General features: G+C 40.0%; 1 protein-coding gene across 3 annotated transcripts in view; it reads left to right on the top strand.

Moving 5' to 3' along the window:
• VWA8 (von Willebrand factor A domain containing 8) overlaps nt 1-10,305 on the top strand; it is a 197,648-nt gene extending 187,343 nt beyond the window's left edge. For all 3 annotated transcript variants that reach the window (XM_026058921.1, XM_026058919.1, XM_026058920.1), the window contains 3 exons: nt 2,865-2,963; nt 4,222-4,460; nt 6,247-10,305. In XM_026058921.1, coding sequence (XP_025914706.1) covers nt 2,865-2,963; nt 4,222-4,460; nt 6,247-6,355 — 447 coding nt within the window. In that variant the 3' untranslated portion in view covers nt 6,356-10,305. The remainder of the gene's footprint in view (nt 1-2,864; nt 2,964-4,221; nt 4,461-6,246) is intronic.
• The last annotated feature ends 2,822 nt before the right edge of the window (nt 10,306-13,127 follow it).

Raw genomic sequence — 13,127 nt, 5'->3', positions numbered from 1 at the left:
GTCAGTGCTACTGTGTTCCTGTCCCCTCCTTTGCTCCACCGTGTGTACACCTCTGACCTAGCAGTTTGGGGAGGTAGGCTTCCTGAAAGCAATCTCACACTGATTAGCTTTTGACCACTTCTGGTGTCTGACTTGACTTCCAGGGGATGAGAGGAGCACAAGGACCAGCACAAGGGAGGGCTGCGGATCGCAGCGCTTCCCATCGGCGGTGTGTGCTCTCGGGCAAGGCAGGATCTCTCCCTGCTTTTGGGGAGGCTCCATTTGACCCAGGATGCAGCAGCCAGGACGAAGCAAACAGCCACTTCCTCCCTGCTGCCTGTCCACGCTTTTTTAACAAATCACAAATAGCACAGTAAACTGTGGGCAAAGAAACAAGAAAACAGGTAACATCTGTTAGATGCATATACACACACACATATACACATGGGCACACACAGAAAATAATAAACAGCTAGCTGAGGATGGAGCAGAGAGGACATGGTGTTCCCAGGTGAACAGTTTACATGCCTGCAATAGTTTGCTCAGATAATTTCAGGCTCTCCTTGCTCATACCCGGGCTGTCCGTTCCTGCCTTGAGCAGGAATGTGGAGGGTGCCGAACTGCAGGGTGCATCTGGGATGTCTGGAGCCCTTCTCTTTGCATGAATTGGCAAACTGAGTTTAAACCCAGCCTTTTTGAGGTGAAGGTTTGTCTGTTATTTTTGTGTGCCAAGAAGCAAAATGGTATTCCCAAATAGCAAAGTAGGGAGTGTTCCCCTGAACTCAATATGATAGGGCCTATATCACAGCACCCAGTGAGGGAGGTCTGTGAAATCCTAGGAGGGAGCCCGTTATGAAGGACTTGTACTTCTTTTTACATAGGAGAATGATGTCATTGAGCTTTACATAGTTAGGTAATTGATTTAAAAGTGGTACCAAATACAAAACTGCTCAGAAAATAGTGTGTGGAATTTTGGATTTAAGAGTCTACCCTAAAGATCGCATAACATTTCTGACATTACATAAGAACTAGACTAGCGCTGCATATTTTCTGCTCCATTTAACCACCTCTTTATTTAGTTCCTCTGATTTGAATAATCTCTAGTTTTTGAAGCAATACACACACACTCTTTTTCTGCGTTTCGTGTTCTGCTTTTGTTCCTGTACTAATTCCAAAGTATGTTGAATGTAACCTCAGCATTATTTTCAAAATCCATGTATTTTAATTTCCCACTTTATCTTGGAAAGCTAACAGTTTTAGGAAGACATAAGTAACAGGTAAATATTTATCAGGAAAGAGGGAGTCTGAAGAAGTTATTGGTGAGGAAAGGCTCTACTTTCAGAAGAAATAGGTTTTTACGAGAAATTGTGTGGCAGGCAGGCAGCTTTACATGATGCCGAGTAGCAAATACAAGAAATGGAAGAGCTGAGAGGAACAGGAATTAGAAAAGCCAACAGAGCAGAATGAAATAGGAGTACATGGGGACTAGACTATATGAAGATTTCCTAGGGGAGGGAAGTCTGGATTTTGTGAGGCTGTCACAAAATAGTCTGACCCTGGGTGAAATAATCTATAGTATGTGGCACATTTACTGTTTTGCAGAGAGAGGTGTCATCTTTAAAAATGTTGTTCCAGCTGCTATAGCTTTCTTTTACTGGCTTTCTTGATTTATTTTTAAGTAAGTTAGGGCTATGGAAACCAACAAAAAGTGCTTTGTTGATAAAGAGTGTCATTTATCCAATCTCCAGTACCTGACTTGTACCAAGTTGTCTTCCATAGGACGGACAAGCTAGAAGGGCTTTGAGAACAGGACCCACCTTTTACCAAATGATTATGGGCCAACTAAGGACAAGGAACCTGGCAGGCACCTCTAGGCATTAATTGAATAAAAGATAACAGAAGGGCAAAATGTTGGATAAGGGCTCTCTTGTCAACTAAATGCATCTCTGTGCCAGCTAGTCTGGGTGAAATTCAGGCATGTTCATGCACATTCCCAGGGGCAGATCTTTTCTAGCTGCAGTACACCGGGGAATTGCCAACTCAGGACCCTCCAGGCTTAGGATCTGTGCTCTGTGCTCTGTTTCTTGGTGAGGAGAGCCCTTAAATCCACTTTTGTCCTGTTCAAATTGTCCCTGGGGTGATTGTTACATCCACAGCACAAAGAGCAGGCCAGGACTTTGCCATAACTCAGCTTGTCTTCTTTTTCACGTAATGATGATAAAAATCTCACATAAACAAAAGCCTTCAAAATACTGTGTTATTTGTTCAAAAGGATATTTGAACCAGTAAAACTCTACGTGTGATTTTTGCAGCATCTTTCACAAGAAAGTGATATGAACACTGTCTCCTTTAAAAATGTACAGAGACTCTTGGAATTCACTTCTCTGCATACTTTTAGCAATGATTTTGATCTATTATGCACAAAAGTAAGGAGTACAGCTTTTAAAAAGGCTTCTAATACTTTTTTTGTCAGAGCAGAATGAGGTTACAAAAACAATTCATCAAACACTGGAGCTACTCTTGAACAATCCACTTTTTGTTTTCCAGACTGGAGAGAAAGTAAATTGCTACTTTAAAAAAATGAGTGGGCAATGTGAAAGGGCAAGGTCTTGATCCTGTGCATCATCACTCTGCAATTGGTGGGATGAGGTGAAAAACAGACCACAGAAATGAGTAACCGTTCTTTAATTTCATTATTTTAGCAATTTCTCTCTACCACATTTTCATGTCAGTGAGAAATTGCAAGTAGTTCCTTTAAGCAGCTCATAAGCAGTGAGTAGTATTTTTTTTTGTTGAAAGCAAATTGCTTTTGATCTATCTTGTGTCATTCTGACCCAAGGGTTGTTCATGATTAACAAATGACTGATTAAGTTTCTTTCTTGCAGTATGATATTGTGGGACATTCAGGAGATGGCTTCAACATCGCCCTGGTTGGGAGTGACAAAGTTCCCAAGAACAATAAGCAAAGATTAGAGATTCTTAAGGTAAATCCTACTGATAAGTAATGCCGAATAATTAAGGATTCGTGACTTCAAAGATAAAATTGTATGTAGGTCACAGAATGCAGGGCATAAAGAAAGAAAAGCTGATAGAAAGACAAGGAAGCAAAATCTGTGCGTTTGTGTAAGGCTGAATTAGAACCTTTCAGAGACGTTGGTATAAATCAGACTGTGCCAAAATAAGAGGCTAGACATACCTTTTCTGGACTGTTGTCATAAATGCCTCATTTTAACCACCTGTCAATGTATATAGGAAGTTCCAAACATTATGCAGTGATATACATTCCACCTAAATCATATGGTGATATTATTAGTGTGTAAGTGACTAATTTAAACTGCAGAATGATCCCAGATCATCGCTTTTGCATGGTATCTTGAAGAAGTAGGATGTTACAGTAGGAAAGTGTGTGAATGCTAGGTTTAAAGCACGTTAAATCCCAGTTGCAAAGTAGTGAGTGTCTTCCTCAAGATTTTACTTCAACAGGATGCATAAAATGTGAATATACTGTAGGATTTACCTGGATGGCATCTTGGTACATTAGTTAGAACTTTATATTTATATTTATATTTAAGCTTCCTTCAAGGAATATCTTTAAAAGATTCTCAGTTAGATTAGATTAGATTAGATTCGATTCGATTCGATTCGATTTGATTAGAACAGGATTCTCTAATGTCTAAAATTCTTCACCATCTGTGTAGAAAAGAGCTTCATCAATGCAAACAGTGTATTTCTCCTTTTCTCTTTAATACTGTTTCATAAAAGCTCAAGCAAAATGTTTCAGCATTTTTAAAACCTGTTGCCACTGTCAGGAGTCCAGTATTTGGTAATAACTGTGACACTAATAGGATGTAGAAATCCAGTACAAATGATAAACAGGTGGAAGCTGGTCACAGTATTAGGAAACTAAGCCCTGTTTTCTTCCTCAAATACATAGGAATGTAGCTATTCAAACTGCAGCTGATCAAAGTATTTTACCTTCCTTAGGGTCTAGTGTAATTCTGCTTGTGTGTGGGTTTTGTTTGACCCACTGTGTTTTAAGAAGTGATAACTATCTTAAAATATGACAGGTTGTGTATAAAAAGCTACATGTTCTGTAGTATCTGGAGCACTGTCCACATTTCAAAAGATGCTTCCCTTAGCATAGCATGAATGCATATTTGCTCCCCCTTGTGCCAGCTGAAATGAATGTTTATTCAGAAAGTCATCTTGTCTGTTTCCTTTTGGCTTATGTTGTGCACACAGATCATGCATGCCCACTCTCAGTTCTGCATGAGTGGAGACCACACCTTGGAAGGGACAGAGCACGCCATTCGGGATATCGCCAAGGAAGATGCTGATGAATACTTTGTTATCATCTTGAGTGATGCGAATCTTGAGCGATATGGTATTCTACCATCAAGGTTTGCCCAGGCCTTGACCACCAATTCTCAAGTCAATGCTTTTGCCATATTCATAGGATCCTTAGGAGACCAGGCAGATAGGTAAATATATTTGTTAATCCCTCATATAACTTCATTTGTTTCCATTCATCATGAATCTAAACTCTGCTTTTAATTAATTACAGTGAAGCTAGGCACAGTTACCCCCTGCTGATGTTCTGCACTAAGGTTTTGATCTACTAAAGAGGAGCTATAGCTTTTACTTGTGTCGGGGAGGGCATTGGTTCGTGAACCCTTGCGGACATCCCTTGTGGAAAGTTGGATCAGAGTGTTCTTAGCGTCTAAAGGGAGCACTTGGATCCATTCTCTCACTGCAAAGTGTGCACTACTCACGTATCTAATATCACTACAGAATCACAGCTGAGATGTGGTGCCTTTGGCCTTTCCCAATATAAGGTTTAAGTGTGTGTGAATAGCCTAAGGGAAAAGAAAGCAAATTGAAACAAGAGAAGGCTGGAGTTTAATGGCCTCTAAAACTGTTAAAAATCTGACTCAGATGCTACCCTTGCGTTAGGACTCAGATATCTAAATTCTTTGGAGAGTTGGAGCCTATTTTTAGTGCTAGTCCATAATTTTACTTTAAATTGTTTAGGCACAGGGGAAGATAAGGAAATTCTGTCCCAAGTGACATTCCACATCTGCCAACGACCAGTACATGCAACAGAAAGCTGTTATAGCGGCAACTGTTAACAGAGCCTTTTCTGCTTCTGTTCAAGTCTTTGACTAGAGCAGGATAAGTCAAAGCCCAAAGGGAACTGGCCCTCAATATGCAGTTTTAATCAGAAACGGTTTGAAAGATGCAGCTGCAGAGCAAACGTTAGTCGTATCTGCAGGTCCGTACATCAGAGCTGCATTATGCAGTAAAAAAGAATCCATTTTGAAAGACTATAATTATAGAATGTCCTTTTACTTCTGCTAGGAGGGGAAAAAAAAACATTGGCCGTATCCTGCTGTGTAAGAAGAGATCGTATAATTGCCTAGTTCACTGGGTATGGAAAACGCACACAATGCTGTCACTGAAATGCATTTCTATGTATGTGTAAGTGCAGCATTAGACAAAGCCTTCCTGTAACTGGTGTGGGGGAAAGAGAAGGGAATTCTTTGTAGCAGCTTTTTAAAAACTCACTTTAAAAGTGAGACTTAAATTACTGTTGGAAAAATGTTGTGAAGTACAAAATAAAACTTGTTTAAAAAGCAGAGAAAAAATAAACTCCAAGCCTGCTGACTGGACATGAGAGAGGTGGATTTTGTAAAGTACATCTTGTATGGTTTTTTTTAGGGGGCATAAGCTGTGAATAAAAATGTGTCAGGCTAATATTTGTAGAAAAATATCTTTCCATCTAATCTGCTGTGATCTAGAAGAGGAAATACAAAGAGCACATTTAGACTCACTGGACATTTTGAAATGAAAGAGTTACGGGTTCAATCAAAACATGCTATTATGTTTGGAGTAAGTAAATATCTTCATTTTCAGAGAAAATTTTCAGCTGCCCTTGGAAAATCAGTGGTGTCAGTACCTTGTTGGGTCACTGGTACCTTCATCAAAGCCAGATTTTTTACATGTCTGAAATAAGACCTGAATAAAAATCTCTTTTAAAAACACTTGGATTGTCTTGCTGAAAAGACCTCTGTGACATAAGTGCTTTCAGTGTTTCCTCCCACTGCTGCTTTCCCAAGCCTTTAATTGCACAGTGAGACGGYGACGTGAATGGCATGTATTGGCAAGGTATTCAAAAGTAAAAGCATCTTTTCTTAAGGAGCTCTGGCTTGCTGTAGGGAACATAATTTGAAATGGTAATTCTTTCTTGTCCCTCATTCTGCTCTTTAGGCTGCAGAGGACGCTACCAGCAGGCCGCTCTTTTATTGCCATGGATACCAAGCAGATCCCCCAGATCTTGCAGCAGATCTTTACATCTACCATGCTGTCAAGTGCCTAGTCATCGCTGATGCTGTGACGTGTGTATTCAAAGAAGAAATCCACTCCTGCCACAGATGTGAACCCTAAAGCTGAGGATAAACACCGTTATTAATGAAGTACCTGCTGTTCTTTAATCAGAAAGCCAACTCAAATCTGCACGGTAGCTGTGCTGTAAGATTTCACCGCAGACCTCTCAACTGACTTAAAATGGGTTCAAAGAATTGCAGGGGGGCTGAGGTGAAACTCAGGACGGCTGCAGAATGAATGTTTTTCCAGAGGGACAAATAAATAAAGGACTGTTTGCGATCATTAGTCTGGCTGATGTATTGCCAGCACTATACTATCATCTCGCTCTGTTTTATTAATAGCATCTCTTGGTCCTCTGGGGTTAGGTAATGTTATACAAGACGGAGCCAGCTCAACTATTTCAGTGTTTTCTGTGCACAGGTCTGGATAGTTAATTCCCTCTGTAATTCTGAACAGGACTGCTCTGGTCAAAGAGGAAACCCTGCCTTCCTGCGTGAGTGCTTTCTTGTCCTGGTCGGCACCCGGACTACACCGCTGGGTGCTGGGAACAATGGAGCGGTTTGGAAACACAGACCGTCGCTGTGTGAACATCCATTATCTGATCAAGCACGGCACTCTGAGTTGTCAGATCGAGAGAAAGTGGCTGTTAAAAAGAATTAAAAAAAAAAAAAAAAGATTCTTTCAGCTCTGCCCTTGAAAAATGAAGGGAAAGGGTCAAAAGGGTCTTAAGACCCACCTGCCACCATTTCCAAGGAGTGAAGTACCGCGGCAACTGCTTTGTAAAGCAGAGGGTGACATCCCACTTCGCTGTTGCCCAGAGTCCCTGGGAGGGCCATGGCACCCCGGAGACCGGAGGTGCCTTTTAGATGGGGGAAACAAAAAAGTTACTAGCATTCTGCTAGAGCTCCCTTATACTCTTGCTTGGGTCTTTTGAATATCCATCTGGAGGGCATATCTAGGTATTCAAGGTTTTTTCTAAAGGAATTAAAAAAGAAAATGTGTTTTGATTTTAGCAAGGTATCTGTGTTGGGATATATTTCTTTAATACCCAGAATATTTATAAAGACATATTAGAATTCAGTTGGCTGGTGTTTGGTTTGTCCCTGAAGAGATATCCCTATTTATATACTACAGAATAGATATCTTGTAGTGCGTCAGGGACACAGAAATACTTGAGGAACTGAATTTATCATTTAGCTAGCTGGTGTTTCTCTGCATCACTAATACTCTCTGCTCATATTAACTAATTTCAGAGTAAATGATTAGAAGAAGATTCAAGGAAGAGTGCTCATAAAAATCAGAAAGTAGCAACTATGGTACTTCACTTCTAATATTTCTCTTAATGCTGCAGTTGCTCAAATTGCACTGTGAGCAGTCTTTTGTGAGGGGAGGAAACATATCAATTTGGTCTTGTTACATACAGCCATCAGTGGTTTAAGGGGTCCAGTTTCTAATGGCCATTCACTACGTCAGTCCTGCAGCAGCCTACCTATGTAGCCTGCTTAACTTCCACTCAAATATAAATGCTACGAGTGTCCAGCAGTTCAAAATATGAGACATCATATAATTTCCAGTTCCAAAAGATGCACTTCATTTCCAAAGGCTCTGCCTCCCTTAAACTGAGGACAGGCATTCAGAATTGTAACTTCAAAAAATCTTTACCATAGTGTCAAAAATGGCCTGCCTTTAGGAAGTGTTTGAMTTTTTGGGGCATTAGTATTCTTGTTAGTACGCAGTCTTTTTGGAAACAGCTGTAGGCTGTGACATCATGTAACAGTAAGTCTTGCCAAATATTGTGAAATAATTGTTCAGACTGAACCGCAGAGATAACCCAAACTCAGAGCAGGCGTCGCTTTGATTGTCTGGACAGCTTCAAAACTCCTTCTGGCATGAGGGGACGGAAGGCATTTTTCAAAGGCTTGTTATATTGTTATGATAACTATATACATGAAAACAAAGAGGTTGAAGATGGAATTCCTGTTTGGAGAGCAGGGAATTGGGAGGGGAACGTTGGGAAGATTATCCCTGGCTGTGACAAATACATACATGCGCACACACACACAGCTACTTACAGAAGTGCACGTCAAAATAAGTAGATAAGTATCTTGGCCTTGCAAAAACATTTTGAGATATTAAATGCAATAAAAAATTGGCATATTAATAATTCTGTTAGTAATTGTCCTTACCTGTAGTAATTCCTTTGGCACCTCTGATTTTATCACTAGCACTTATTTAAGAAGGAAACATTTTATTCTGGTCAAAAGTACTGTACACTTTCTAGATTACTTGAGTGGATAAACTTTCTCACTTTCCATATATTTACACTATGACACTGTCATCTTTATAGTAAAAATTAGTGTTATTTAAGAGAGACTGCAGTAACAAATTCCATTTTAAACCTTCTGTTTGGGTATCACTGTAAATGGTATTTAATGTCACGCTATTTAACATTACTCGTTTGTGCTTGGTTTGGTTTGGTTTTATTTTTTGTTTCAAGACACATCGGTCATGTTTCACTTCCCGTTTCAGGGAGCCACAGGATACGGCTGCATTCTCAGACCAGCTGCTGCAGGGAGCGCGGTTGCGAGGGTCTGAAAGCAGCTTTTGGTCGAATTTGAGAGGAAAGAAGAGATTAATGAAAAGGTTACTTTTTAGTCCAGAAGGAGGATTTTCCTTTTTTTTTTCTTAACAGCACTTCATTGCAGACCATATTTGACCTGACAGTGTCTCTCTAAACTGCTGAAGTTCAGTGAGAAATTTTCCCTGGGCGCTGTGCATCTCTCACCTGCTTTAATGCCCCTCACTACTGCCGAGAAATCAAAACAGCAGCTGTGCTTGTTCCTGTCTCTCAAGGACTAACAGTGTTATTTCACTGCTTGGCTTGCAAGAATTTAGCAAACGCACTTCTTCGACGTCCCTGAGCCTTGCAGAGATCTTTGGTATGCATTTATTTTTTCATTAGTAAAACACTTGAGTAATGTGTCTGCACTTTAATTAACAGCTGCGCTAGTGAATGCTCTTGTTGCTATACGTGCACCAGCGTTCGCTGACACTACCATTCGCTTTGAAAGGAAATGATATTTGCTTCACTATATTGTTTGCTTCACTATATTAAGGTATTTTCATCTCTTCTCACAGTTTATTATGACACTTTCAAGCTCATCCGTTTTTATGGAAAGGCACTGTTCGACTGAGTGAATAGATTTGTCAGTTTGAGAGGGTCCTGACTATTGCGAATGCTATGAAAAAATCATCATTAAGTAATTCTAACTACCTCTTATAATGCAAACTTTTATTTAGGTCTGTTTAGATATTTAATATGTTCATACTAACTAAATATTTGGCTAGTAACATTAGACAGTCATTTAGGATTATTATTTAACTGAGGTGGAAAGAAACATATAGAAAGCCCAGACAGATCTGTTTTCAGTCAGAGCAAGGCACAGTAAACATTTAAAAATGTAAGCAGCCTCACATGACTGCATGTAAAAAGGGTATGTTAGCATGGAGTGTGAGGAGAGTTAGGAGGGACTGGTAATCTTTGACTCCCGCAGTTACTTTCTTTTTAATTTTTCTTTACAGACATTAGGTGTGAAACATGACTGTGAATGTGATGTTGGAGTTTATCTGTTAGTCTGGCAAAATTAAGAATAAAGATCTTAACTTCTGCTCAGATATGCTGATGTAGTATTCAATCAAACAAACATATGATAAAAGATTTAGATATTGTTAAAATATGTTAAAAAAAAGTTGTTAAAAACATGATATGTTAAAAAAAAAAAAGAAACTGATGCCCAGTTGGGGATACAGGTAAGAGATGCAAATTATTAATTATTATATTAATTATTGCAGAACAATTATTCAAACAGTTTTGACAAAAGAAAACATGCAATTATGCTATGTTGGCTATTGCACATTATCTTGTTTATTAATAAATAACATTCCTATAAAAATGCAAATGTAAAAGATACTTATTGAGAAATAAAAATACATTTCCTAACCATGTATTGAATCCAGAAATCTGATTTGAAAATGAAATCATTGTATGATTATCTGTCAGTCCTGACAGAACCTCTATATTAGAAAAGGCTGGGATTTTAGTTAGTGTGTTTAAAATTGTTTCAGTGTTAACAGGTAAGCTTTTTAGTTTGTCTGCTATAACTATATTGAAAGTTGCCGTCCAGCTCCTAGATAATTCTGCTTCTGGAGCAGAGGAAGTATGTCTATTTTGGCCTCACCTGGAAACAGAAAAGTCAGCCTTGCATTTTATCACTTCCTATGCTTTCTGCCAGCATCTGGGGAGGGCAAACCACCTCTCCTATACTGATAATGAACCTTTTAGAAAAGCAAAGTCAACATTTCTCCCTTTCTGTTTCCACGCAAGGTACAGTAACGGCACTCAAGGCATCCCACAAGATAAGTTACAGTCTTTAACTACAGACTGATGGTCGGGATCATTTGGAGAAGTCATGTCACTCCTATATTGGGTAACTAAAATGCCTCCCACACCTTAAGGGACTGTGAAAAATGTTTCGAGACAGCTAGTCTGTGTAGGTGTTTGAGGTGACCAGGGCTCTTTGCTGGGCCGGCTGATGATCTGCCAGCTCTAGCCAAACAGTGTGTGAGTGTTTGTTTAGAATATTTTATAGTGAACAAATTCCCCTAGAAGAAACACACTTGCAAAGCAAACCTTTTAACTGTAGAAGGACTTCATCTTCTGGGAGCCAGGCTTTACACTAGGCACTTTAACCTTTAAAAGGAAAAAAGGTCTCTTTCTCACCAGTCATGCACCGATTCATAAACAGATTATTTTAGAATGTCATTTTGCAAAAATCCTGAGTAAAAACAATTTTATTGGTGGCTTATTTTTCACTGTGCAAATTGGTACCTTGTACATCACATACAGTGTGATGTACAGTATCTATTCTATACTAGCAGGTCTGAGAAAAGAAAAAAGTTATGTTCTGATATTGCAAACACTGTAAAGTTATATGTATTGGTCAGTCTTAAAACAAGTTAAGAAAACTCTAGTTCATAGTGTCACCAAAATAAGCAAATAACAAATTGCCTAACTCAGAAGAAGTGCTTTTGCTTTTGAAACTGTTGTGAAAATGTGAACAGCAGCATCACTGAACAAAATGTTTTAAACTACATTTTCTGGAGAAATAAGTGTATGTGGAAGATTTGAAGAAGAGATACACTCCAATATACAATCCAGTCTTTTTCAGGATGAAGCTGGGGTTTTTTTTCTTTTTTTTTAAGTTTTGTCTAAACCAAAATACTTTGAACCTTATATTTGCAAAGATTAGGACAGCATTATAAATTTGAATAATTTCTTTTTTCAGGAATAGCTGTTCTCTAACCTTTGACAGCATACATAAGCATACAAAAATTTAACAGATATCTTCATGTTAATCACAACATCTTCAGTCTGCACATCTGGTATTGGTTGTACGCAGGAAAAATTCTGTACCCTCCATACTACATCAGTGGAAAATCTGATTCAAGAAAAACGTAATCACAGTAAGTATACTGATAGCTGGAAATGTAAAATCCATTACTAGTCTAAATTATAAATCATCTTCCTATTTCACTGTCTAGTATTGTAACCTTTTTTCAGCAAATAGAGGCAGAACTAGACCTCACCTAATGTTATGTTACTTAGACATATTAATGCATGTTATTTAGAGACGATCTGAAAAGTACTTGGGGAAATGGGGAGGAAGGAAATTATTAACTGGTGGGTCCCTAACCACTCCTGGCATCCCAGCTTTCACCCACGAGCTCCCCAGCCGACACATAAGGTTTTGCTTTGGGCAGGCAGAGCAGCAGCTCCAGCAGACCCAGGTAGGGCTGGGAACGGGGCCTGGCCCTGGCTGCCTACAGCTGCACTTCCCCATCGGCTCAGCGTAATCCGGCACCAGCGCTCACCCGGTTCACAAACGACCATATGGGCAGGGAGCAGGGAGGGAAAAAAGAAGGACAAATTATTAATTTTCAGCCTGCTCCGCTTCCTGAACTGGCTTGTCTCAAGTGCAGGTGTCACTATGAGGAAGAGCAGGAGAAAAGTGCAAACATGCAGGTAGGGGAGCGGTGAGAAGACCTACCAAGCAGGGTCACAGCAGTCCTGGACTTTGCCTACAATAAAAACCATGTCCTAAAGCCATGAGAGGCTCCATGGTAGCCTTGTTCAGCTGGGAGARCAGGATGGAGATGCTGCTGCTTCGTGGCCAAGGCAGAGGCTCTAAAGTCCTGCTACAGGGACCCTGAGGACCAAAGCTGTCCTCACAACAGTGACCAGACTGCAGGAGGCTCAGAAACAGTTCTTTGGAGCTTGGCAAACCTTGAAATGTTTTCTGTATAACAGTGTTGGTATGGAAAAATGCTTCCCACTCGTATCTATCTGTCTGATGGCCTAAGTGGACGCTCTTGTGGGTCGTGAGGACAGTGGGTTTAGGAGCCGAACCTGGGTTCCCGCACTCTACAGGAGCGATGCCACAGCTCAGCTGCTGTAGCAGCAATGGGCACTACGACAGCACTTGCACAAAGTCTGTTCCTTCTTGCTTTTCTGAAAGATTTGTCGCTCATTCTCAATACCAGTGCTGATAGCAGAGGGTGCAGATGTGGCTGGGCAACCTGTGCTGCTTCTGAAGTCAGCACTTCAGCTCATTCATTCTGGCCTCATTGGCCTTAATCTCTGTGCTTCAGCATCCTCATCAATAATGCACAGAAAATAAATTCCTTTCTACCCTAGGCACGTGTTC

Source organism: Apteryx rowi, unplaced genomic scaffold (assembly GCF_003343035.1).
Source record: "Apteryx rowi isolate R43461 unplaced genomic scaffold, aptRow1 scaffold_150, whole genome shotgun sequence".
Taxonomy (NCBI): domain Eukaryota; kingdom Metazoa; phylum Chordata; class Aves; order Apterygiformes; family Apterygidae; genus Apteryx; species Apteryx rowi.
The sequence above is the reverse complement of the archived record's forward strand: the minus strand, read 5'-3'. Positions and strand labels throughout refer to the sequence as shown.